Consider the following 25,246-nt stretch of genomic DNA (forward strand, 5'->3'; position numbering starts at 1 on the left):
ATAGCTATGTGAACCGTTCCATTATGAATCCCGACCGCTCCCTCGGATGACGTCGTGTGTTGTTCGTTCCGAATGTAATATCTCTGTTCTGATCGCCAGCGAGTAACGCGGATCTGACGACGGGTTCGGGAGGAATAAGTATTTATTTCAGGTGAGTAGATCTCTAAACAGCGCTTCCATCTTGCATTGCAGTGTACCCAAGTTATGAAGTGGAGTTAAACAGACATTCCAATGTATGTTATATAGTTTATTTCAGTACCCACATGAAGTATTGATCGCTTGGGTCCATGACATGATTCACGTCCAAACTTTTTCAAACACAACGTATCCAACTCTTTGTCTTCGCCAAGTTCTTCGTATGTCAAATTTCGTTGGAAGTCAATGACTGAAATCTCATTCCCTGGTCCGGTGGCCTGTTCTGGTGGCACCCAGGAGGTCTTAATTTGCATTCAGATCCAACAGCCCTAGCAAAATTGCCTAAGTAAATATCACACACGTCATTAAGCAAATCAAGTTGAACTCTGCGCGCTATGGGATCGACGGCCAGGATTTCAATATGAAGCGTCTATTCCATCGCCTCATCCGCCGGAGCGTCTAAAGCATCCGATGTAACCTCCAATCGTCAGAACTGAGAGGGTAAAGGTTGCTCTCATCCCAGAGGTTCCAAGGGTGGAATCATAGATTGGTTAATGGCACCGCGAGTATTTCTAGGTTCTCGTTGCTGTATGTTACTATCTGTCAATTTATGTTTTCTCGTTTTGAATGCTCAAATATTAGCTGAACAGCTCTTGTAGATATTGTGATATTGAGGGTAATCTGAAAATGATTGAATTGATAACAATCAGCTTGGAATTGATATTTTATTCACATTGATAAATCGAACTGTGATCAGTTGGACTCTTATGTAACGGAAACAATTGATATGAACGACTGATCAGCCCCTAGGGAATTGATAAGAAAGGGGACAATGAGTTATTGTTTGTCAGTCTCACACGAAAGTACATGATACCTAACGTTCCAATGAATTCCTTTGAATCCGTTTCAGTCGCCTGATATATATTTTCTACGGTTATACAGCGTTCATACTTAGCTTCTGTTATATCAAACACCACAGTCATTGTTCGAGCTAAACCAAGGCGGCACCAGGATTTAATATAAGTATACCTATATGGGGATTCGAACCCGACCCTTTGGCATGATGGCCGAACGCTTTAACAAGCAACCCTGCTTCCTTGAGTTACATGAAGATGACGCACATTCGGTGTGTATGTCAACAAACCCTTCTGTCGTCACAGTCTTCCTTTGCCTAGTGATATAAAGCTAAATGAGGCGGTGGGGTAGCCTAGTGGTTAAAGCATTTGCTCGTCACGCCGAAGACCCGAGTTCGATTCCCGACATGGGTACAATGAGTGAAGCCCATTTCTGGCGTCCCCCGCCTTGATATTGCTGGAATATTGCTAAAGGCGGCGTAAAACCATTCTCACTCACTCACTATAATGCTAAATTGTAGTTATAAGAAACAAAATGCCGTGGCGTTACGCTGAATATTTAATGTCTGGATGTTTATCATTAAGCATAAGACTAGGGTTTAGTAAACTGCGTTCTTTCCGAACATAGAATTTCCGGGGTTAAGAGGTTCTAACTACAATAGACTACGGTTAAAACGAACACGCTTATAACGAACTGACGGATATAACAAACTTACTTTTTGGTCCCGACTATTTGCTGTAGTTATGCTGTATATATGCTTAAAACGAACTACGGTTATAACGAACTAAGATTAGTGGTCCCTTTGAGTTCGTTATAACCGTAGTTTACTGTATTGACTTTCAGTAATTATCTTCCCAAACTACAAACGGGATGAATTACACGTCAGAAATACAGTCAAACCTGATTGGCTGTTGATTAAAATTTATGTATAAAATTAAAAATTATGTATAAAATATTCCCAAGAAGAATCCCACAGACGCCGAATTTACCGAATTAGCAAGATCCACACTAATAAGGTTCCAGTGTAATGGTCTAATCGATACCTTATTTTGTATTGTATCATTTTTTCATCTGTATGGATGTTGCATACTTTGGTAACGACCAGATGAGAATCTGCTCCACAATGTTTTCGTCTAACTTCATGATCTACAGAAACCCATACTCTGTAATTGGATTTGAAACTTTTTATGGTATGCTGGAATTGTGAACATTCATTCCGAACAGTGCTGTACCGAATGTATAGACGTTGCTAACTAATTGCAAATGATCACAAATCAATTCAATGTACTAATACAAAAACTCTCCTCTGGGTTTTGTGTATGGTATGGAGAGGGTATCAAATATTTACCGTGTATTGAGACTCCCGTCAGTAGTTATCACTGGAACGTCGCTCTGCGGCAGATTGATGATGGAACCGACTATTAAGGTCCGGGATGTATACAGAATGAATATTTCGAGTATATCGATATACAGTTGACGGCCTTATACACCATATTCTCGCTTACATCTTTAGCTGGTAATATAGTGTTATTTTGTGGTATTTTTTATAGAAAACATACACTGTATACTGGAATAGTTTGATGTTTGGGGGATAATGTTGTTCTTATTACCAAAACAAACCTAAATAGATAATGAACTAAAAAGGTATGTATGACTGGCGCAGGTAGGACAAACTTTGAAACGTTATGGAACAAGTTTTATTCCCTTGCATGACTACATTTCAGGGCAAAACTGAAGTTCGAACCCATAATCACCGAATCCTGGTACAGCTAGGGGACGCAACTTTGTACAGAAAATAGCGTCGATTTACTCCAATATGACGCCCGTGTACCTTCAGTAATATGAAGTCTAGCGTTTATTCATTGTCCACAAAGTTTGTATGCGACGACTCAGCCTTACTTCTTGAAACGTTTCTTTATCCGATAGTGAGTTAGCGAGGTGTGCAGTATTCCAAGGACACAACAACAGGGTAAAATCAAGAATGGGTTTCTTTCATAAAAACATGGAATCCAAACCGGACATTTGGTGTGAGGAGACAGCACCTTATCAACTAGGCTACCCCACTGGCCTTATGGGTGAGGTGAAATGGGGTTTAACGTCGCGTCCAAGATTATTGCACTTATAGAGCGACGTGCATGCACGTGTGTGTGTGTTGATGGTTGTACTAGTCCGGACTGATGCCGATTCATGGTGCTAGTACCATGAGATACCATGCCGCAGTTTAACATGAATACCCCACTCAGACACAGTATTCTGACTCCGAGCCGACCAGTCCTTGTTTTAGCCCCTTAGTTCCGAGCGCCAGACAGGGTAACAACAAGTACGATCTTTTAACGTCTTTTGGTATGACGCGGCCGGGGATCGAACCCCGGACCTTCCGCTCTCCGGGCGGACGATCTACCACTAGACCACGGTGGCGGTCAACGGGCCTTATAATGTATACGGAGCAATGTGTAATGATCTATCATCTATCTTCCAAGAATGGTTTGAGCTTCTGTCCGGAGATCAGAAGGTCCGGGTTTGATCCCAGGCCGCGTCATACCTGAAGACGTTAAAAGATGGAACTTGTTCTTTACCTGCCCTGGGAAACAGAATTAAGGGGCTAAAACAAGGACTGGCCGGCACAGAGTCAGTATACTGAGTCTGAGTGGGGTATTCATGTTAAACTGCAGCATGGCATCTCAGTGGGCTAGCACTATAAAATCGGCATCAGTCCGAACTTGTACAGGCAGTTCCACGCGAGTGAATGCACGTCGCTATATATGTGCAATACTATTGAAATCGACGTTAAGCCCCATTACACTTCACTTTAACTTCAGGGCGGTCGGGTGGCCTAGTGGTTAAAGCATTCGCTTGTCAAGCCGAAGACCAGGGTTCGATTCCCGACATGGGTACAATGTGTGAAGCCCATTTCTGGTGTCCCCCGCCTTGATATTGCAGGAATATTGCTAAAAGCGGCGTAAAACCATACTCACTCACTAATGTTCGAAAACTTTAAATTGGCAACTGAGCCGCTGTGACGTTACGTCAGAACTTGGTCAGACGTCAACTGACATTCTCTCACTCGCCAGTGTTGACTTATATAATTGTTAACTTGCATGTGTATGTTGATCATTTAGGATTGGGACAACCTTTCAATAAATTGTATCTTTGTATAGTAAACAGTAGCAGGTTATGACAAAGCACGTTTTGTCAGAGTATTCACAGCAATATTTACCTTGGCTTAATAGACCGGCTGTTATCTGATTAATCTAGGCGTCGTGTACATCATTATTTTACTTGATATGTTGCAGTCAGCGAATATCTTCCGCTTCCCTTGACGTGAATATTACTCTTCGAGAGATAATAACACGTCCTCGAACTCTCGAAATGTCCTCAATTAACAGAGGGTTTTAACGAGAAAATCCAATTACCTTACAAATTTGATAAAAGTCGTATACAATAAAACATTCAGAACTGAATGTCGTCGTCGTCATCACAATCTTCGTCGACATATATATCATCATCATCATCAGTAGGACTATCTTTGCACTCTTATTTATCAGAAGGAATGATGGTAATTTATATCAATGTAGTCATCCTTTGGTGTAGATATGGTAATAGAACTGTGCGATTCACCACAGCCATGTGACAGACAGACCGCCACGTCAAGGGCCACACATTCGACAAACTGACCACCACGTCAAGAGCCACACATTCGACAAACTGAATACTACGTCAAGAGCCACACATTCGACAAACTGACCGCCACGTCAAGAGCCACACATTCGACAAACTGATCGCCACGTCAAGAGCCGTACATTCGACAAACTGACCACCACGTCAAGAGCCACACATTCGACAAACTGACCGCCACGCCAAGAGCCTCACATTCGACAAACTGACCGCCACGTCAAGGGCCACACATTCGACGAACTGACCGCCACGTCAAGAGCCACACATTCGACAACCTGACCGCCACGTCAAGAGCCACACATTCGACTAACTGAGCGCCATGTCAAGAGCCACACATTCGACAACCTGACCGCCACGTCAAGAGCCACACATTCGTCAAACTGACCGCCACGTCAAGAGCCACACATTCGACAAACTAACCGCCATGTCAAGAGCCACACATTCGACAAACTGACCGCCATGTCAAGAGCCACACATTCGACAAACTGACCGCCATGTCAAGAGCCACAAATTCGACAAACTGAATGCTACGTCAAGAGCCACACATTCGACAAACTGATCGCCACGTCAAGAGCCACACATTCGACAAACTGATCGCCACGTCAAGAGCCGTACATTCGACAAACTGACCACCACGTCAAGAGCCACACATTCGACAAACTGACCGCCATGTCAAGAGCCACACATTCGAAAAACTGATCGCCACGTCAAGAGCCGTACATTCGACAAACTGACCACCACGTCAAGAGCCACACATTCGACAAACTGACCGCCACGCCAAGAGCCTCACATTCGACAAACTGACCGCCACGTCAAGGGCCACACATTCGACGAACTGACCGCCACGTCAAGAGCCACACATTCGACAACCTGACCGCCATTTCAAGAGCCACACATTCGACAACCTGACCGCCACGTCAAGAGCCACACATTCGACAAACTGACCGCCACGTCAAGAGCCACACATTCGACAAACTAACCGCCATGTCAAGAGCCACACATTCGACAAACTGACCGCCATGTCAAGAGCCACACATTCGACAAACTGACCGCCATGTCAAGAGCCACACATTCGACAAACTGAATGCTACGTCAAGAGCCACACATTCGACAAACTGACCGCCACGTCAAGAGCCACACATTTGACAAACTGACCGCCACGTCAAGAGCCACACATTCGACAAACTGACCACCACGTCAAGAGCCACACATTCGACAAACTGACCGCCACGCCAAGAGCCTCACATTCGACAAACTGATCGCCACGTCAAGGGCCACACATTCGACGAACTGACCGCCACGTCAAGAGCCACACATTCGACAACCTGACCGCCACGTCAAGAGCCACACATTCGACTAACTGAGCGCCATGTCAAGAGCCACACATTCGACAAACTGACCGCCACGCCAAGAGCCTCACATTCGACAAACTGACCGCCACGTCAAGGGCCACACATTCGACGAACTGACCGCCACGTCAAGAGCCACACATTCGACAAACTGACCGCCACGTCAAGAGCCACACATTCGACAACCTGACCGCCACGTCAAGAGCCAAACATTCGACAAACTGACCGCCACGTCAAGAGCCACACATTCGACAAACTGACCGCCATGTCAAGAGCCACACATTCGACAAACTGACCGCCATGTCAAGAGCCACACATTCGACAAACTGACCGCCATGTCAAGGGCCACACATTCGTCAAACTGACCGTCATGTCAAGAGCCACACATTCGACAAACTGACCGCCACGTCAAGGGCCACACATTCGACAAACTGACCGCCACGTCAAGAGCCACACATTCGACAAACTGACCGCCACGCCAAGAGCCACACATTCGACAACCTGACCGCCACGTCAAGAGCCACACATTCGACAAACTGACCGCCACGTCAAGAGCCACACATTCGACAAACTGACCGCCACGTCAAGAGCCACACATTCGACAAACTGACCGCCATGTCAAGAGCCACACATTCGACAAACTGACCGCCACGTCAAGAGCCACACATTCGACAACCTGACCACCACGTCAAGAGCCACACATTCGACAAACTGACCGCCATGTCAAGAGCCACACATTCGACAAACTGACCGCCACGTCAAGAGCCACACATTCGACAACCTGACCACCACGTCAAAAGCCACACATTCGACAAACTGACCGCCATGTCAAAACCACACATTCGACAAACTGACCGCCACGTCAAGAGCCACACATTCGACAAACTGACCGCCATGTCAAGAGCCACACATTCGACAAACTGACCGCCACGTCAAGAACCACACGTTTAACAGATTGATCAGGCCAGATCAGGGGCCACACATGCAACCTTTTACCATCTTGTCTACTGTCCACTATCTCTGTTGCCCTTTAAACACGCTCGTACAGGAAGCGTAATGCTCACTTTTAATTTTTTCAAGGTGCATGTTTGATTCCAGCTCTTCGGGGTTTTCACAACTGATTTGGACATTCAAGCGACATGATACATAGTCGTTTTTAGAGTGAGCGATTGGGTATGGTTTGACACCACTTTTAGCAATATTCCAGCAACATCACGCCGGGGGACACCAGAAATGGGCTTCACACATTGTACCCATGTGGGGAATCGAGCCCGCGCTCTCGCCGTGACGAGCGAAAGCTTTAGCCATTGAGAACTATTTATTATGATGCATGTCAACACGTGTTATATACATACTTCCCTGAAATATACTTGTTCTGAAAAGGAAACTGCATTTGATGCAGCTCATGAAATTATAACGTCCAGTATTTGTTTTACAATACTTGCCAGGATGCATAACACTAATGGTCCTCCAGTAAGTCATTATCACTTGCATGCAATTAGTCTTGTTTGAAGGGGCATTTCAACTGCATTATACACAACTACAGTAAACTACGTTTATAACGAACACGCTTATAACGAACTTATATTTTAGTCCCTGTCATTTGTTTTATATATGTTGTACATATGCTTAAAACGAACTGGTTATTACGAACTAAAATTAGTTGTCCCTTTGAGTTCGTTATAACCGTAGTTTACTGTAACACTACACTATACACTAACTTGTATAAGAGAAAACCATTTACTGTATTGAAGACGGGGGACATGTACATGTCATGCTGACAGACAGCGGGTTTGTCGGTTTCAACGATCTCATGCTGTTCTGCTTCAAGTAAAGTGAAAATCGATAGTTTCATCTCGGAACCTGATTAATTTTATGAATGATAAATGGAAAGGGTGCATTATTTTGTTAACCTCAAGATTGCGTTTTATCATTGTATACTGACCTTGAAGGTTAAAATTTATGTGTCAAGTTAGCCTTATGCGTTGAGAGAGTCACGAGAGTGAGTGATTGAGTATGGTTTGACGCCGCTTTTAGCAATATTCCGGCAATATCCCGGCGGGGGACACATTGTACCCATGTCGGGAATCGAACCCGGGTCTTCGGTGTTACGAGCGAACGCTTTAACCACTAGGCTACCCTACCTGCCCTAGAGAGAGTCATGAAGACAGAAAAGAGAGAAGTGTCGGGACAAAACCGTGTACAACGGTTAAGTGAGTGAGTGATTCGAAACAACGCTATGTAAATCCTGACACGACAGACGGACGGAACGTATACCATTAGGCTACGTGTCCCCTGGGTAGATGTAAAGGCACTGGACTATGTGAAAATTTATAAAAAAAACCCATTGACATTTGTTTCTGATAACAACCAAACTTGTCCTTGAATAAAATGGACAAACGTTTGGAAGGGTATTAGGCTATGTCATGTCGGATTAACCAGGTCACCGAGCTGTCTTTAATTGTTAGTAGAATGTGTTAAAAGTGCATGTTACCTTTTCCTGCGACAGTGTTGTGGCACTACGTTTAAGGCTTAAGTGATCAAGGTCAAAAGAGTAGGTGAAATTAACACAGTCAGAGACGATATAGAATAACACCAATCAGTAAATCAGCATAATAAAAAAGGTTATTTGTCACTTCATAGCTGCAAAAAAGGTCACATTGTTTAACGTAAATGAGATAATTCTGTGTGACTAATTAAATGGTTATTCTCCTGAGGAAGGACAAATTGTTACTATTTTAACCCTCATTGGTTGAATGTTTGGAGCCCATTTCTGGTGTCCCCTGCACAGAAATTGGAGTAGTGCTAAAAGTGGCGTAAACCCACAGGCACTCACTATTATTTAAACTATTATTTTGAATTTTTAACTAAAATTTTACAGATCAATTCATGTATTAAAAGTGGTGTTGGTTCCTTCACAAATCTATCAAAGAGTGCTTACATCATCATCAATTCATGTATTTAAAGGGGTGCTTATCTCAGAATCAATTCATGTATTTAAAGGGGTGCTTATTTTAGGATCAATCCACTCATAACAATAGGTGCTTACCCCATCATCAATCAACATATCTAAAAGGGTGCTTATCTCATCATAAATTCCATATGTCTGAAGGGATGCTGCTATCAACGACTTGAGAGCATTTAGTGTATATATTGTAATTGATGCATTGTGTGAAACTGACATACTGTCGAGATGTAACAAAACGAAACGAAATACATATATATCAGTATACTTAAATTAACAGTGTTTGCACAGCATGAAACAAATTTATCAGAACCTTAAACTGACCTGAATGATGGACCCTCTGTTAACATTTCAAAGTTGGTGAATGAATATCTACAAGAGAAATATACAAACACCCAATTCTCATTCATCACCCCCACCCCAAAGCCAATAGCCCAAAGCCGCACCACTACCCACATTAACACACTTCATTCCTTGCATGGAATCCCCTGTCAGGGTTCTACAGCAGAAAATGTCACTTAAGACATACTGTACTTTTTTCTCTCTGAAAGGAGGAACGAACAGTCTCTTTTCTATACTAAAACTTGAAGCAATAAATTGTCCCAGTATTTTCTGATTCAAATAATTAACAAAATATCCGAGTCTAAAAATATCGAAATCTAACGAACGTTTTACGGACTTTAAGGAAGCAGACTTAGGGGATCGTAACTGTCCGACCGTGTTTATTACCTTCTTTCAAAGTAATACAACTTGTTTTATCGGAGACGAGTTCAGCTCAGAACTGAGTTCCTTCTTCAAGCCTCCTTCCTCTGTCGCATCCGAGAAACTTCTTCAGAGGACGAGAACCTGTTTACTCAGTGACTCGAGTATTTAATCTCGAAAGTTATCGCGTTATTTCAATGATATCGCCATCTGTTGTAAAGTAAACACGAGGTTCCGGTATTAGATTGAATTGCCATGTAATATTTAACCATTTGTGTCCAATACTGAGAAATGGTTTGTGATTAAGGACATTTTTGTTGTCCTTGTTAACTCATATCGGAAGCAGATTGTGGTGTTTGTTTGAAGGAATCAGACCACACTTAATGACTTTTCTGTAAACGATTTCCTCATCCAATACAGTTGTCGTCAATCAAACGACATGATGATAATTAATTAAGGTTTATGATGGATATAATATTAATAAATATAAGCGACAATCATAAGAAATCTCAGCCGACGGAGTCCATTGGGTGATTCAGACTTTATCTTCAGCATGTGTTTATGATCACTATCAAATAGATAGGATATCGGGTGTTTGCGATCCGGTGAGTGTATCCTGCCCCACCGGTGGCACTCGTCACAAGTCAAATGTTTACCTGAAAAAATACCCCGGTAACATATGGTACACTTAAAAATAGGGAAATGAATGGGGCATTATTTTTGTCACAGATGCGTCAAATTTGGAAATATCTTCCACTTGTCCTGCTTACAATGATTTGAAAGCTCTTCTAAGGACTTGAATGATTCCTAGCACGATCTTTGAAATGTTCGTAGAAAGAGCACGTTGGGTTGTAGCTCGAAAGATGGGAAATTTTGAACCAAAGGCCGGAGCTGCTGGAATATTGCTCGAAATAAAGGGAAAGGTGACGTTTGGAAAGTTGAGGTCATCCCTCTTGTCATACAGTGTTGTGGTTCTTTGTGCATAGATCTAAATATGAAACAGATGAGGCGGTTTCACTGGTCGCTGTTATTTTTAGTTCAGGTGGGTAAATCAGTGGAAGGGAATTAGGTATGTGACCATTGTGGAACAATATCCAGAAGCTTAAATTAAACTTCTTGGTCAAATTCCCGTGTTTTCAGTTTGAAAATCCCAAGGTGAAATTCCAGTCAATATACATGAAGAAACAGAGAAGTGCAATTCGCGCCCATGGGGATGCCTACGACAGGAGACTGAAAGGTTCTGGGCCTAACTGCGAAGGATGTCTGGTACACTCTTAACAGTTTACATGTATTGAGTTCAATATTTTCCATGCCTACATCCTGTATTTGAGCCAAATAAACCAGGCAGCATATTTATGCAGGCATCAAAATGACTAGGTATTCTCTGTTGATGAAAATGGACAAGATTGGGACCGCGCTGTTATCAAGTCTCTCCAACTGAAAGGGCTGACCCCAACATTCATTCAGGCTGACATGGTGTCATATTTAGGGGATGATGCTCTTTTCTTTGCCACTGTTCAGAGGTGTACAACGGGGGTCAGGAGGGGAAGATTGAGCCTCAAGGCTTCTGAAATGCTCCAGGTTCATCATATATCGTGAGAATTTATGTCGTTTTGATTTTGTTGAGCGAGTTTTATTTATGGATGAGTCCTGGGTTAATTACCCACTATCAGCCACAGGCAGTGGAAACATACAACTTCGCCCTAGAAGAAGGAAAAGTCTGACGAAGAAATGGCATCGCTTTTCTGCGATTCAAAAGGAAACCCACTGGTGGACCACCTTCCGAATTTACAGACCAATATTATGGTAATCTGCTTGGGCAACAGCTCGAGAATATTTAGGCTATATGTTCCACCAGGACAATGCACCTATGCACAAATCTGTTGTCACCATGGCTGTGTAGCCGGGTGGTGGTGCTAACTCTGAATGAGTTATAGCCACATAAGTACCACCCACTTATAACCCCCTAGTATTCAGTCTATACATATATACATATATACATGTTCATCTATTATCACCATCACTTCATCCTGTGTTCATTATATGTTGTCCTTGTCTGCAGTTGAATGTCAGCCAACTAACACCAACCCTGATACCCTTTTGCAGCCTCTATAATTTCTCCAGCTTCACCTGGACTTCCCCCTATCTATTTTTAGATATGTCCACCACTTTATGTGACTGAAGCATCTTGACTTCCTTTAATACCTGTCAGATGCTACCTTTCTTCTGATTGGCCCTTTTGTCCACTTCTTTAAACTTCCTTTCTCACCTGCCTTCCTCATACATTCTGCATGAACTCTTTATGGAGGGAGGACTCTTCTTTACAGGTGAGAAACATTTCAATATTCTTATCTCTTTCCATCCTGCTTGGAAACAAATAAATTCATAGAAAGGGTAGCACAGCTTTTCATTAAAGTAAAATATATTTAATTGCATTATTATTTAATTTGTTATATCTAAATATTTGCCAGTTCACCCATTTTGTGTTACATTAATTGAGCACATGGTCTTCAACCATGTGCTTCAACCATGTGCTACCCAACGTATCCTTATAAATTAATCTGTTTCCTTTTTGGCTTAAATTAAATTATAACAATTCTGCATGAACTCTTTATGGAGGGAGGACTCTTCTTTACAGCTTCCCTCCCACCATCTACTACAAAGGAATAAATATCATCATCATCCAAGAACTGCCTCATGTTTTGACTAGCAGCCCAGTGGCTGGACACATCACACCACACCCGGCTACAGCTGCAACACATGACTGGGGCTTTGACCTCATTGAACATCATCCCTATTCACCAAAACTTGGCACCTTCAGATTCCCTCCTCTGAGCTGTCTGGCCAGCAAGATGCAAATGATGATGACATCATTTCTGCTGTGGAGGAGCCTTCTATACCAATGGGACCCAGACAGTCCAGCATCATTGACAGAAGTATGTGCACCTCGGAGGAGATTCTGTTGAAAAATACATATATACCAACTCCATTAACGTAGTCCATCATGGTTTGGCTCAGAGCGTTTCAGCCTCTCTCGTCCTTCTTTCTGCCTTAATATTCTATCCCTAAATTTCACATACATGTTAGTGGCCTGTGAAGATCCGGGGTAGAATAGGTCTTCAGCAACCCATGCTTGTCGTAAAAGGCGACTATGCTTGTCGTAAGAGGCGACTAACGGGATCGGGTGGTCAGGCTCGCTGTCTTGGTTGAAGCATGTCATCGATCCCAATTGCGTGTTGTCAATTACTGGATTGTCTGGTCCAGACTCGATTACTTACAGACCGCCGTCATATAGCTGGAATATTGCTGAGTGCGGCGTTAAACAACCAACCAACCAACCAACCAACCAACCAAACAAACAATATGTTGGTGATATCCATCAGGAAGTTCAGCATTACAATACTAGATGCTTACAGAACCGTCAATCACAGAAACTCAGAAAGCAAACAAGTGTCAAACTTCAGCCAATTCTTAAAAGGAGTAGAATATATTTTTCTTGAACATTACCAAAAATGTTTGGTTTAACATGAAAGTTTTTCTCAGACTTGTGATATTGGTTCCAGAGTCGTTAATGTGTTCGTTCGTAACGACAAATACTCAGGTATGATTCCCAACGTGTATCGTGTGAAGGAGTTGGAGTTGGTGACAACGCTGCTTGAAACAGTAACCTGGATACAAGTGAGTTCAACGTCCAACATCCAGTGTAACGTGGCTTTCCTTCATTAGACACGCTGTTATTATTCAAGTAAAATTTCTCAAAATCCAACTTTGAATTTACAATCACAAGATAAGAATCAATTCCGATATTCAGAACTATAACACGAGACACTTAGCTATCTGGATGAGAGAGATGTTCCCCAGGGGATAGTAATCTACATGAAGGTGCGGCATAGCAGTGTTACTATCAGTAAGCAAATATCACCGAGGTCATTCAGCAAATGTTGATGCATGTACCTCAGAGATTTCAATAGCATTGTAGCTCTACTTCAGGCTCATGGGCATATAATATTTCCAAACACCAATTCATAAAATGAGATCTCTGGACTCAAGAACACCGGTTTCCCTGCAGAGCTGCTCGACACCATTCCTGCATCAGTGTTGTAGTCGATGGTTTTTGCCGATCCATTCGGTTATTGGTCCGATGATGACAAGAGTCGGTTGAGATTTGTCCCATTTAAAATACAATGAATGGCCATAGTGTGTTATTATTGTTGTGGGATGTTACACGGTGAAGCAGTTTGCCACTCTATTCTATGAGCAAATATTGGCTTGTGTTAGTTTCATCAGCTAATTGGTCGTGTTTCATGTAAAGGTCAGTGCTGTCAGTTCCAACTGGTCATATGTCAGGGGGGAGTGGCCTCTCGATTAGGGACGAGAAGTAGTTGCAACGCATCTTGTGTTTCTCGGATCTCCTATAGGAAGGTAAGTCTTGGTATTTAAAAAGTTTAGATCTTTGTTATGATAATTGTATTCTTCTTGTTACCATTACCAGCATTCCCGACAGGTTATGGCGATATAAATTATACGATATTATTATAAAAAAAATTTAAAATCTAAGCAAGTCTCAAATTAATAAAACCAATATTTTCCTCTTCTAATTTTTATTTTAATTAACAAAACGACATGTATACATATACTGCTGGTTTAATAAATTGATAAGAATATGAAATTTGAAAGTATTATTTTATTTAGTGGTGTATTTCATAAACTTCTTGAGAAATTGAAACTTTTACATCATTAATTTGTTTAACATATAATAATAATGTGAGTGATTCATAGACATTTACAACCATAATCTGCTCACCCGGGTAACAAACCCGATATTTGAGTGTAAATGAATGTATGGTAGTTGTCAAATTATCTAGTGTGCTAAATCATAAAGTTATGGTCTCAACTTTATAGTCTTAATATTCTACCATAACTACCATAATACGATTTTAACATCCGATTTAAAATTTGTTTTACAGTTTTTCGCTTTCAGTGGGGTAAAAATATTTTCATACGTTTATATGTGAGACAGTATTGATAACATTTGGCATGGAGATAGTGAAACTATCCGGGCAAATGTGCTCATTATACTCTGTACTTATACTGCTAAATAGAGGAACAGATACAGTACGGGACAAAATGAACTATGACGGGACAGAAAGAACTATGACAGTGAATGCCTCCTACAGAACGTACGTGACTCGTGAACAACAAAAAACGGCGGGCAATAACCGGGGAAAAAACAAACAATATTTTTATCAAACTAAACATCGTGTTGAAGGTGTGCCAAGCATCTAATTTACAGGCACCCAATGATTTCTTAATCTACATCCATGCACTCTCAAAGTAAGCTTGTAATTATTATATTTTCTCACGACATGGTGTGGAACGAAAACCTTCTGTGAAACGATAACCCATGTTTTCTGGATCAGGTTTTAACATAAATTAAAATTAATGCATCTTTGATTTATTTTCAAATGTAAGTAATTATTACAAAATGTCAGTTGCGAGTTGCTTTCATGCGCAGGTGTTATTGACATAAAATAGAGTAAACACAGACCTCTCCAAATAAGGAATTCACCGGGGTCGCTGCAAGACATGTCTGTTGTGTTCACCATTCCAGAATCAACACTTTATTGATAGATTGGATTAATTGCAAAATTGTGTCATCGTTTTTGGTTTCGTATGCTGAATTTCCTTCGACCAATGATGTGGGTGAATATTTATATTTCCATGAATGAACATCAAACACTAGAGAAAGTATGTTGTGAATAGTAGAATGGATGCATGTTGTCACCGACGCGTTATTCAGTTCCACATTTGACGGCGATAACTGAATTTGAAATCGAAGGGGCCCGATTAGATCTTGAAAACCATTCAGCGTTCTTTTGTACACGCGGGAATCACAGTTTTAGTGTGTTCTTACATACAGCAGTCGTCTTAGAACTTTTAGGTTTTATAGATAAACTGTATGACAATCGGCAAATGTTCAGATGCAAAGAGGAAAGATTAAGGATTAGGATAAGGATTATCAGCATCATGCGAGGATAATTCTTGATCCAGATTACTGGGAAAATTAATTATACATTGAAAGTCCTTTTTATGATGAATTTATTGCTTAACTATGCAAGGCGGTTTGATACGCATGAAAATGTAGACCTGTGTCGTCTCAATATTTTACTTTAAACTTACTTGCACCCTTAAAGTTAGATGCCCTCTACTAATTGTTAATGTATGTAATATGTATTCTTTTTTCAGATCCGAAGTAACAATGGGTCGTCATTCCACAGCTCTCCTTGCTGCTGGTCTCGTGGCTCTCGTGAATGTCACTGCGGGATTTCAGTTTATGATTAATGCAAGTATGTACTAATATATGCATTGCTCTTTATTCTTAAAACACGCAGTACGCAGGATAGTCCAAAGTAAGAGACCTTGGTAGGCAAGTTGGGAAAAAATAATTATTTTGCTCAAAATCTGGATTTTCTAAACTTATTTGTTTTCTTAATTTCAGAGATGTGTTATCATTGTATTCTCGTGATTGCATGCAATGCAATTCTCTACAACTAAGCATTAACTCACTTCCGCTTTATCATGTTGATTGGCCATGTCGGTGATTTACCTCTCAACAAGGTCCATATAATAGTTACAGCTGTTTTAACATGTATTGGGAAGGATTGTATATCCAATAGCGGACGGGGGCGTAAGTGAGTGAGTGAGTGAGTGCGTGAGTGAAGACGCTGAGCGGGTGAGTGAGTGAGTGAGTGAGCGAGTGAAGAAGCTGAGTGAGCGAGTGAGCGAGTGAAGAAGCTGAGTGAGTGAGTGAGTGAGCGAGTGAGTGAGTGAGTAAGTGAGTGAGTGAGGATCTCCTCCGTATGTGTAGGTGTGATTGGGTACCTGCCTCCATGTATAGATGACCCCGTCTGTGTAGGTGTGATGGGGTATCCCGCCTCCACGGACGTCGAGCTGTACCGGGAGATAGCTGACATACTACTCAGGGAGGAGAACCCACGCCCTAATAAGCACAACTACTGCGCCATACACTTCGGCAAGGTCACCTTCGACACTACCAACGGCAGCACCATGTACCGCAGTCTGACAGCAGGTAGGCAGCATGGTCCAGCTCCATCTAGAGATGTACAATAGTCAGGCAGCACCAGGTACCGCAGTCTGACAGCAGGTAGGCAGCACGGTCTAGCTCCATCTAGAGATGTAGATGAGTATGGCAGCACCAGGTACCGCAGTCTGACAGCAGGTAGGCGACATGGTCTAGCTCCATCTAGAGATGTACAATAGTCCAGCAGCACCAGGTACCGCAGTCTGACAGCAGGTAGGCAGCATGGTCTAGCTCCATCTAGAGATGTAGATGAGTATGGCAGCACCAGGTACCGCAGTCTGACAGCAGGTAGGCAGCATGGTCTAGCTCCATCTAGAGATGTACAATAGTCAGGCAGCACCAGGTACCGCAGTCTGACAGCAGGTAGGCAGCATGGTCTAGCTCCATCTAGAGATGTAGATGAGTCAGGCAGCACCAGGTACCGCAGTCTGACAGCAGGTAGGCGGCATGGTCTACCTCCATCTAGAGATGTAGATGAGTATTGCAGCACCAGGTACCGCAGTCTGACAGCAGGTAGGCAGCATGGTCTAGCTCCATCTAGAGATGTAGATGAGTATGGCAGCACCAGGTACCGCAGTCTGCAGCAGGTTGGCAGCATGGTCCAACTCCTTCTAGAGATGTACAATAGTCAGGCAGCACCAGGTACCGCAGTCTGACAGCAGGTAGGCAGCATGGTCTAGCTCCATCTAGAGATGTAGATGAGTATGGCAGCTCCAGGTACCGCAGTCTGACAGCAGGTAGGCGGCATTGGTCCAGCTCCATCTAGAGATGTACAATAGTCAGGCAGCACCAGGTACCGCAGTCTGACAGCAGGTAGGCAGCATGGTCTAGCTCCATCTAGAGATGTAGATGAGTATGGCAGCACCAGGTACCGCAGTCTGACAGCAGGTAGGCAGCATGGTCTAGCTCCATCTTGAGATGTACAATAGACAGGCAGCACCAGGTACCGCAGTCTGACAGCAGGTAGGCAGCATGGTCTAGCTCCATCTAGAGATGTACAATAGTCAGGCCTCACCAGGTACCGCAGTCTGACAGCAGGTAGGCAGCATGGTCTAGCTCCATCTAGAGATGTAGATGAGTATGGCAGCACCAGGTACCGCAGTCTGACAGCAGGTAGGCAGCATGGTCTAGCTCCATCTAGAGATGTAGATGAGTCAGGCCTCACCAGGTACCGCAGTCTGACAGCAGGTAGGCAGCATGGTCTAGCTCCATCTAGAGATGTAGATGAGTATGGCAGCACCAGGTACGGCAGTCTGACAGCAGGTAGGCAGCATGGTCTAGCTCCATCTAGAGATGTACAATAGTCAGGCAGCACCAGGTACCGCAGTCTGACAGCAGGTAGGCGGCATGGTCTAGCTCCATCTAGATATGTAGATGAGTCAGGTAGCACCAGGTACCGCAGTCTGACAGCAGGTAGGCAGCATGGTCCAGCTCCATCTAGATATGTAGATGAGTCAGGTAGCACCAGGTACCGCAGTCTGACAGCAGGTAGGCAGCATGGTCTAGCTCCATCTAGAGATGTACAATAGTCAGGCAGCACCAGGTACCGCAGTCTGACAGCAGGTAGGCGGCATGGTCTAGCTCCATCTAGATATGTAGATGAGTCAGGTAGCCCCAGGTACCGCAGTCTGACAGCAGGTAGGCAGCATGGTCTAGCTCCATCTAGAGATGTAGATGAGTGTGGCAGCACCAGGTACCGCAGTCTGACAGCAGGTAGGCGGCATGGTCCAGCTCCTTCTAGAGATGTAGATGAGTATGGCAGCAGCAGGTTCTGCAGTCTGACAGCAGGTAGGCAGCATGGTCTAGCTCCGTCTAGAGATGTAGATGAGTATGGCTGCACCAGGTACCGCAGTCTGACAGCAGGTAGGCGGCATGGTCCAGCTCCATCTAGAGATGTAGATGAGTCAGGCAGCACCAGGTACCGCAGTCTGACAGCAGGTAGGCAGCATGGTCTAGCTCCATCTAGAGATGTAGATGAGTCAGGCAGCACCAGGTACCGCAGTCTGACAGCAGGTAGGCAGCCTGGTCTAGCTCCATCTAGAGATGTACAATAGTCCAGCAGCACCAGGTACCGCAGTCTGACAGCAGGTAGGCGGCATGGTCCAGCTCCATCTAAAGATGTACAATAGTCAGGCAGCACCAGGTACCGCAGTCTGACAGCAGGTAGGCAGCATGGTCTAGCTCCATCTAGAGATGTAGATGAGTATGGCAGCACCAGGTACCGCAGTCTGACAGCAGGTAGGCAGCATGGTCTAGCTCCATCTAGAGATGTACAATAGACAGGCAGCACCAGGTACCGCAGTCTGACAGCAGGTAGGCAGCATGGTCTAGCTCCATCTAGAGATGTACAATAGTCCAGCAGCACCAGGTACCGCAGTCTGACAGCAGGTAGGCGGCATGGTCCAGCTCCATCTAGAGATGTAGATGAGTCAGGCAGCACCAGGTACCGCAGTCTGACAGCAGGTAGGCGGCATGGTCTAGCTCCATCTAGAGATGTACAATAGTCCAGCAGCACCAGGTACCGCAGTCTGACAGCAGGTAGGCAGCATGGTCCAGCTCCATCTAGAGATGTACAATAGTCAGGCAGCACCAGGTACCGCAGTCTGACAGCAGGTAGGCAGCATGGTCTAGCTCCATCTAGAGATGTAGATGAGTATGGCAGCACCAGGTACCGCAGTCTGACAAGCAGGTAGGCAGCATGGTCCAGCTCCTTCTAGAGATGTACAATAGTCAGGCCTCACCAGGTACCGCAGTCTGACAGCAGGTAGGCAGCATGGTCTAGCTCCATCTAGAGATGTACAATAGACAGGCAGCACCAGGTACCGCAGTCTGACAGCAGGTAGGCGACATGGTCTAGCTCCATCTAGAGATGTACAATAGTCCAGCAGCACCAGGTACCGCAGTCTGACAGCAGGTAGGCAGCATGGTCTAGCTCCATCTAGAGATGAAGATGAGTCAGGCAGCACCAGGTACCGCAGTCTGACAGCAGGTAGGCAGCATGGTCCAGCTCCATCTAGAGATGAAGATGAGTCAGGCAGCACCAGGTACCGCAGTCTGACAGCAGGTAGGCAGCATGGTCTAGCTCCATCTAGAGATGTACAATAGTCCAGCAGCACCAGGTACCGCAGTCTGACAGCAGGTAGGCAGCATGGTCTAGCTCCATCTAGAGATGTACAATAGTCAGGCAGCACCAGGTACCGCAGTCTGACAGCAGGTACGCAGCATGGTCTAGCTCCATCTAAAGATGTGGATGAGTCAGGAAGCACAGGGGAACCGCAGTCTGACAGCAGGTAGGCAGCATGGTCTAGCTCCATCTAGAGATGTAGATGAGTCAGGCAGCACCAGGTACCGCAGTCTGACAGCAGGTTGGCAGCCTGGTCTAGCTCCATCTAGAGATGTACACTAGTCCAGCAGCACCAGGTACCGCAGTCTGACAGCAGGTAGGCAGCATGGTCTAGCTCCATCTAGAGATGTACAATAGTCAGGCAGCACCAGGTACCGCAGTCTGACAGCAGGTAGGCAGCATGGTCTAGCTCCATCTAAAGATGTGGATGAGTCAGGCATTACCAGGTACCGCAGTCTGACAGCAGGTAGGCAGCCTGGTCTAGCTCCATCTAGAGATGTACACTAGTCCAGCAGCACCAGGTACAGGGTGAGATACATCTGGAGATGTTCCTGAACTAAGTAACATGAGCTATGACTGAGGCACAATATAAGCTGCATCAAAACACTGCGGCTTTAGCTACCACATGAACGACATTAAAGTTATTTTTGAACCTTTGTAGGTGAACAGTATTTAAGACACGTATTTCAGAATTAATTTTGCATGAAAGTAAGGTATCTATAGAACTGTCTTTCCTCATTAAAAAACCTCTTGCAAGTGTTCCTCTTGCGATTGTATCCGAAGAGTGCCAACAACTCTGTAACAACTTTCCTTTTTAAGAGCAATGTACACTGTTGTAGCCGGGCATTATATGTATGTATATGTCTATCAGAAGTATGTATATGTGTTATCATTGATTTTCAGTGACCCATTCATATAATCGCCACGACTATTGTTCCTTTTACGCCCAATGAAACCTGTTTGGGCGGATACTTACCACTTGTTAGTTTCTGGCGTTGACGTTTTATATTTACCTTACATGTAAAATTATTGGCCAATGACGTTTTGATAAATGTCCATATACCCCATATTTACCAATATAATCAATATATAAAATCAGCATCCATAAAACAATAAAGCTAACATTCTTGTCACACTTCATATCGTTGATGCAGATCCAAAGGTCTGACCTCTAACAATTATGTGTCTTCAGCCAGGAGAAACTTTCAAAACCACTACGTCGCCGTTGCCATCGGTCCCTACATTGACGTCTTTACCTCCACCAATTACGTCATTCTGAACCAGCGCCACATGCTGACATCATCAGCTGGTCAGAAAACAGACCTTCTCGACCCTGAAATGATTCTGTCAATACTTCCGGAACGGCACAATTTGTCCGAGGCCGTGTCCAAGATAGTGGAGAAACTCGGCTGGAAGTATGTGGCTCTGCTGTCTCAGGGTGAGTAGCATCTCGACCCTGAAATGATTCTGTCAATACTTCCGGAACGGCACAATTTGTCCGAGGCCGTGTCCAAGATAGTGGAGAAACTCGGCTGGAAGTATGTGGCTCTGCTGTCTCAGGGTGAGTAGCCTCTCGACGTGTAGGTAGTATGAAGGATAATAGTACTTGCTGTTTCAGGGTGAGTAGGATCTCGATATGTTAGGTAGGATGAAGGATAACAGTATTTGCTGTCTCAGGGTGAGTAGCCTCTCGACGTGAAGGTAGTATGAAGGATAATAGTATTTGCTGTCTCATGGTTAGTAGCCTCTCGACGTGTAGGTAGTATGAAGGATAATAGTATTTGCTGTCTCAGGGTGAGTAGCCTCTCGACGTGAAGGTAGTATGAAGGATAATAGTATTTGCCGTCTCAGGGTGAGTAGCCTCTCGACGTGAAGGTAGTATGAAGGATAATAGTATTTGCCGTCTCAGGGTGAGTAACTTCTCGACGTGTAGGTAGTATGAAGGATAATAGTATTTGCCGTCTCAGGGTGAGTAGCCTCTCGACGTGAAGGTAGTATGAAGGATAATAGTATTTGCCGTCTCAGGGTGAGTAACTTCTCGACGTGTAGGTAGTATGAAGGATAATAGTATTTGCCGTCTCAGGGTGAGTAGCCTCTCGACGTGAAGGTAGTATGAAGGATAATAGTATTTGCCGTCTCAGGGTGAGTAGCCTCTCGACGTGAAGGTAGTATGAAGGATAATAGTATTTGCCGTCTCAGGGTGAGTAACTTCTCGACGTGTAGGTAGTATGAAGGATAATAATATTTGGTGTCTCAGGGTGAGTAGACCTTCTCGACCCTGAAATGATTCTGTCAATACTTCCGGAACGGCACAATTTGTCCGAGGCCGTGTCCAAGATAGTGGAGAAACTCGGCTGGAAGTATGTGGCTCTGCTGTCTCAGGGTGAGTAGCATCTCGATGTGTAAGGTAGTATAAAGGATAATAGTATTTGATGTCTCCGGGTGACTAGCATGATCTCGATGTGTAATGTAGTGTGAAAGATAATAGTATTTGCTGTCTCAAGATGAGTAGGATCACGATATGTTAGGTAGTATGTAAGAAAATAGTATTTGCTGTCTCGGGGTGAGTAGCCTCTAGATATGTATGGTAGTATGAAGGATCATAGTTTTTGCTTTCTTAGTATGAGTAGCATCGCAATGTGCAGACAGTATGAAGGATAATAGTATTTGCTGTCTCAGGGTGAGTACCATCTCGATGAGTAGATAGTATGAAGGATAATAGTTTTTGTTTTCTCAGCATGAGTAGCATCTCGATGTGTAGAGAAGAAGAGTTGTCTGAGGGTGAGGAGGCTCTCGCTTGTGTAAGGTAGAATGAATGATATTTGTTGTTTAAATGTGATTAGCATCTCGTTGTGTAAGGTAGTAAGAGGGATAAAATTATTTGGTGTCTGAGAGTGAGTAGCCCCTCGATGTGTAAGGTAGCAGGAAGGATGATAGTATTTGGTGTCTCCGGGTGAGTAGGATCTCACTGTGGTAGGTAGTATGAAGGATAATAGTATTTGCTGTCTCAGGGTGAGTAGCATCTCGATGTGTAGATAGTATGAAAGATAATAGTATTTACTGTCTCAGTATGAGTAGCCGCTCGATGTATAAGGCAGCAGGAAGGATGATAGTATTTGCTGTCTCCGGGTGAGTAGCATCTCGATGTGTAGATTAGTATGAAGGATAATAGTATTTGTTGTCTCAGTATGAGTAGCCGCTCGATGTTTAAGGAGGTAAGAAGGATAAAAGTATTTGGTGTCTGAGAGTGAGGAACATCTCGATGTATAAGGCAGTAGGAAGGATGATAGTATTTTCTGTCTCCGGGTGAGTAGCCTTTCGATGTGTGAGGTAGTATGAAGGATAATAGTATTTGCCTCTCGATGATGCAACTATGTCCTAGAAACATACGCTTAAATATTGTTATCCACAACCAAAGCTAAACGAGTGATGGAGGACGTGCTCGATCCATGAATAATTGAGCTTTAAACTATCATAATGCTGTGGGTAAGGGAGTGAGTTTTACACGCTTTACACCGCTTGTAGCAATATTCCAGCAATATCACGGCCGGGGACACCAGAAATGGGCTTCACACATTGTACCCATGTCGGGAATGGAACCCGGATCTTCGGCGTGACGAGCGAACGCTTTAATCACTAGGCTACCTCACCGCTCCCCATAATGCTGTGGAACATTTATTTCAATTGTGGTTACAAAGTTCAATTTTACATTACTTTTAAAAGTGATTATTTTACTGCTTCCTCAATGAGGTGCCTATGTGACCAATCTATGAAAATAAAATCAGTTACCAGAGCGGTAATACTGTATATAATTGTATGCATAGGAAATAATATACTTGCATATTAATGACATATAAATACATATGAATAATTGAATCGAACTCACAACACACCAATGCAAATTATTCTTACTTGGTTACCATGGAGAAGCGATGATGGTCGTGGCAAACTCTGCACATCCTTCCCTCTTCACAACAGAGGAAGGCTGAAAGCCACGATTTCCGTCTTAGATTCTCAGTCCTAGTCGCAATATATCAGGAATCAGTCCGGGTAGGACATTGGTATCTAGGGCCTCATGTCCTAGGACGTTTGTTACAAGGAAGCATTTTCCTACCGGACTATGTGTACTGTCACAGCGGCTTCAGCCCTCATTGTACATGGTTTCGAAACGGTGTTCATGGTGATCTCCCTCACTCATACTGCCATTGTCTATAACTTCAATAAGTAGTTCTGTGAAATTATATAAAAAACATTCATTTATTTGTTCCCAATGTGTAAGTAATTTATTTACGATATCTTTATAAGGAATATTATATTATCTTTGTAACCTTCTGTATGATCGAATAATATCATGCAATATGTCAACGTTTCAAAGTTTCAAAATGATGTTGTTATTATTTTCTAACGTTATTTATTACAGGACACACCAGGATCTCAGAAACAGTTGTTCTAATATATACTTTTGTTCAAATACAAAGCGCTTAATCTCAGCGATGTTTTACAGTAGTGTTTATGGGAAGTATTAATATAATAACATTGGTGTCTTTGTATTGTGTAAGCCAATCATTTCTGCATTATTTTCGCATCAAGAACATTACTAATCCAACAAGACAATTTGATACAAATCTTTACTAACAACCCAACCATACCTCCCCTGTACTCCTAATTGAAGATCCTATTCTCTATAAACTGTTTCATCTGTTAGGGGAGGATTCTATTATCACATGATGCCTCAACCCAACACCAATTTGGCTGAGTTCAGCGAAAAGTTCCACATAACGTGACAGTTCATTAAACGAGTGTATCAATTTCATTAATACATATTGTGATAATTCAACAAAGGTTATCATCAAATATCACCCGTAATCTAGGAAACGTCACATCCACGCAGCTGTCATAAGTTATCTATTTCATGATCCTTTTGATATTTTCCGCCACTCCTCGTAGATATGGTGCGTGTCATGGGCATGCGTGGACAGATTTGATCACAAACCAGTCACGTCCTAAAGCCCATTGGGGTTTTCATTAAAGAATAAGTGTATACAATTCATGGTAATGCTACGTAAATGACTGTTATTGTATCTCTGAGTGAATTTTTCCCCGGATCCATTTTCCAGAAGTTGTCATTTTGACGCCAAGATATCGATTTCAGTGTTGATAGAGAACAATGAGCACATCCTACTGTGAGACTGCGATGTTTGCAGATGTAATCATTTGTTAATGGGGATTCATTTTAACCCTATCAAGGCTGGAATGGTGTCCATACTTTTAATCCTTAAAATTAGTGAATATGATCAATCAATCAATCAATCAATCAATCAATCAATCAATCAATCAAT

The 25,246-nt window shown here is 43.3% G+C and overlaps 1 protein-coding gene across 3 annotated transcripts in view; it reads left to right on the forward strand.

Moving 5' to 3' along the window:
* Positions 1 to 61: 61 nt before the first annotated feature.
* LOC124148535 (glutamate receptor ionotropic, kainate 2-like) overlaps positions 62 to 25,246 on the forward strand; it is a 64,084-nt gene continuing 38,899 nt past the window's right edge. Inside the window, exons 1-5 of one of the 3 annotated variants that reach the window (XM_046519663.2) lie at positions 96 to 151; positions 13,994 to 14,103; positions 15,928 to 16,028; positions 16,598 to 16,771; positions 21,100 to 21,345. In XM_046519663.2, coding sequence (XP_046375619.1) covers positions 15,941 to 16,028; positions 16,598 to 16,771; positions 21,100 to 21,345 — 508 coding nt within the window. In that variant the 5' untranslated portion in view covers positions 96 to 151; positions 13,994 to 14,103; positions 15,928 to 15,940. Of the gene's footprint in view, positions 152 to 13,993; positions 14,104 to 15,927; positions 16,029 to 16,597; positions 16,772 to 21,099; positions 21,346 to 22,177; positions 22,291 to 25,246 lie in introns of those variants that run through there. The other 2 variants (XM_046519662.2, XM_046519666.2) reach the window with 2 other exon arrangements.

This window comes from Haliotis rufescens, unplaced genomic scaffold (genome assembly GCF_023055435.1).
Source record: "Haliotis rufescens isolate VD_foot unplaced genomic scaffold, xgHalRufe1.0.p SCAF_6, whole genome shotgun sequence".
Classification (NCBI taxonomy): domain Eukaryota; kingdom Metazoa; phylum Mollusca; class Gastropoda; order Lepetellida; family Haliotidae; genus Haliotis; species Haliotis rufescens.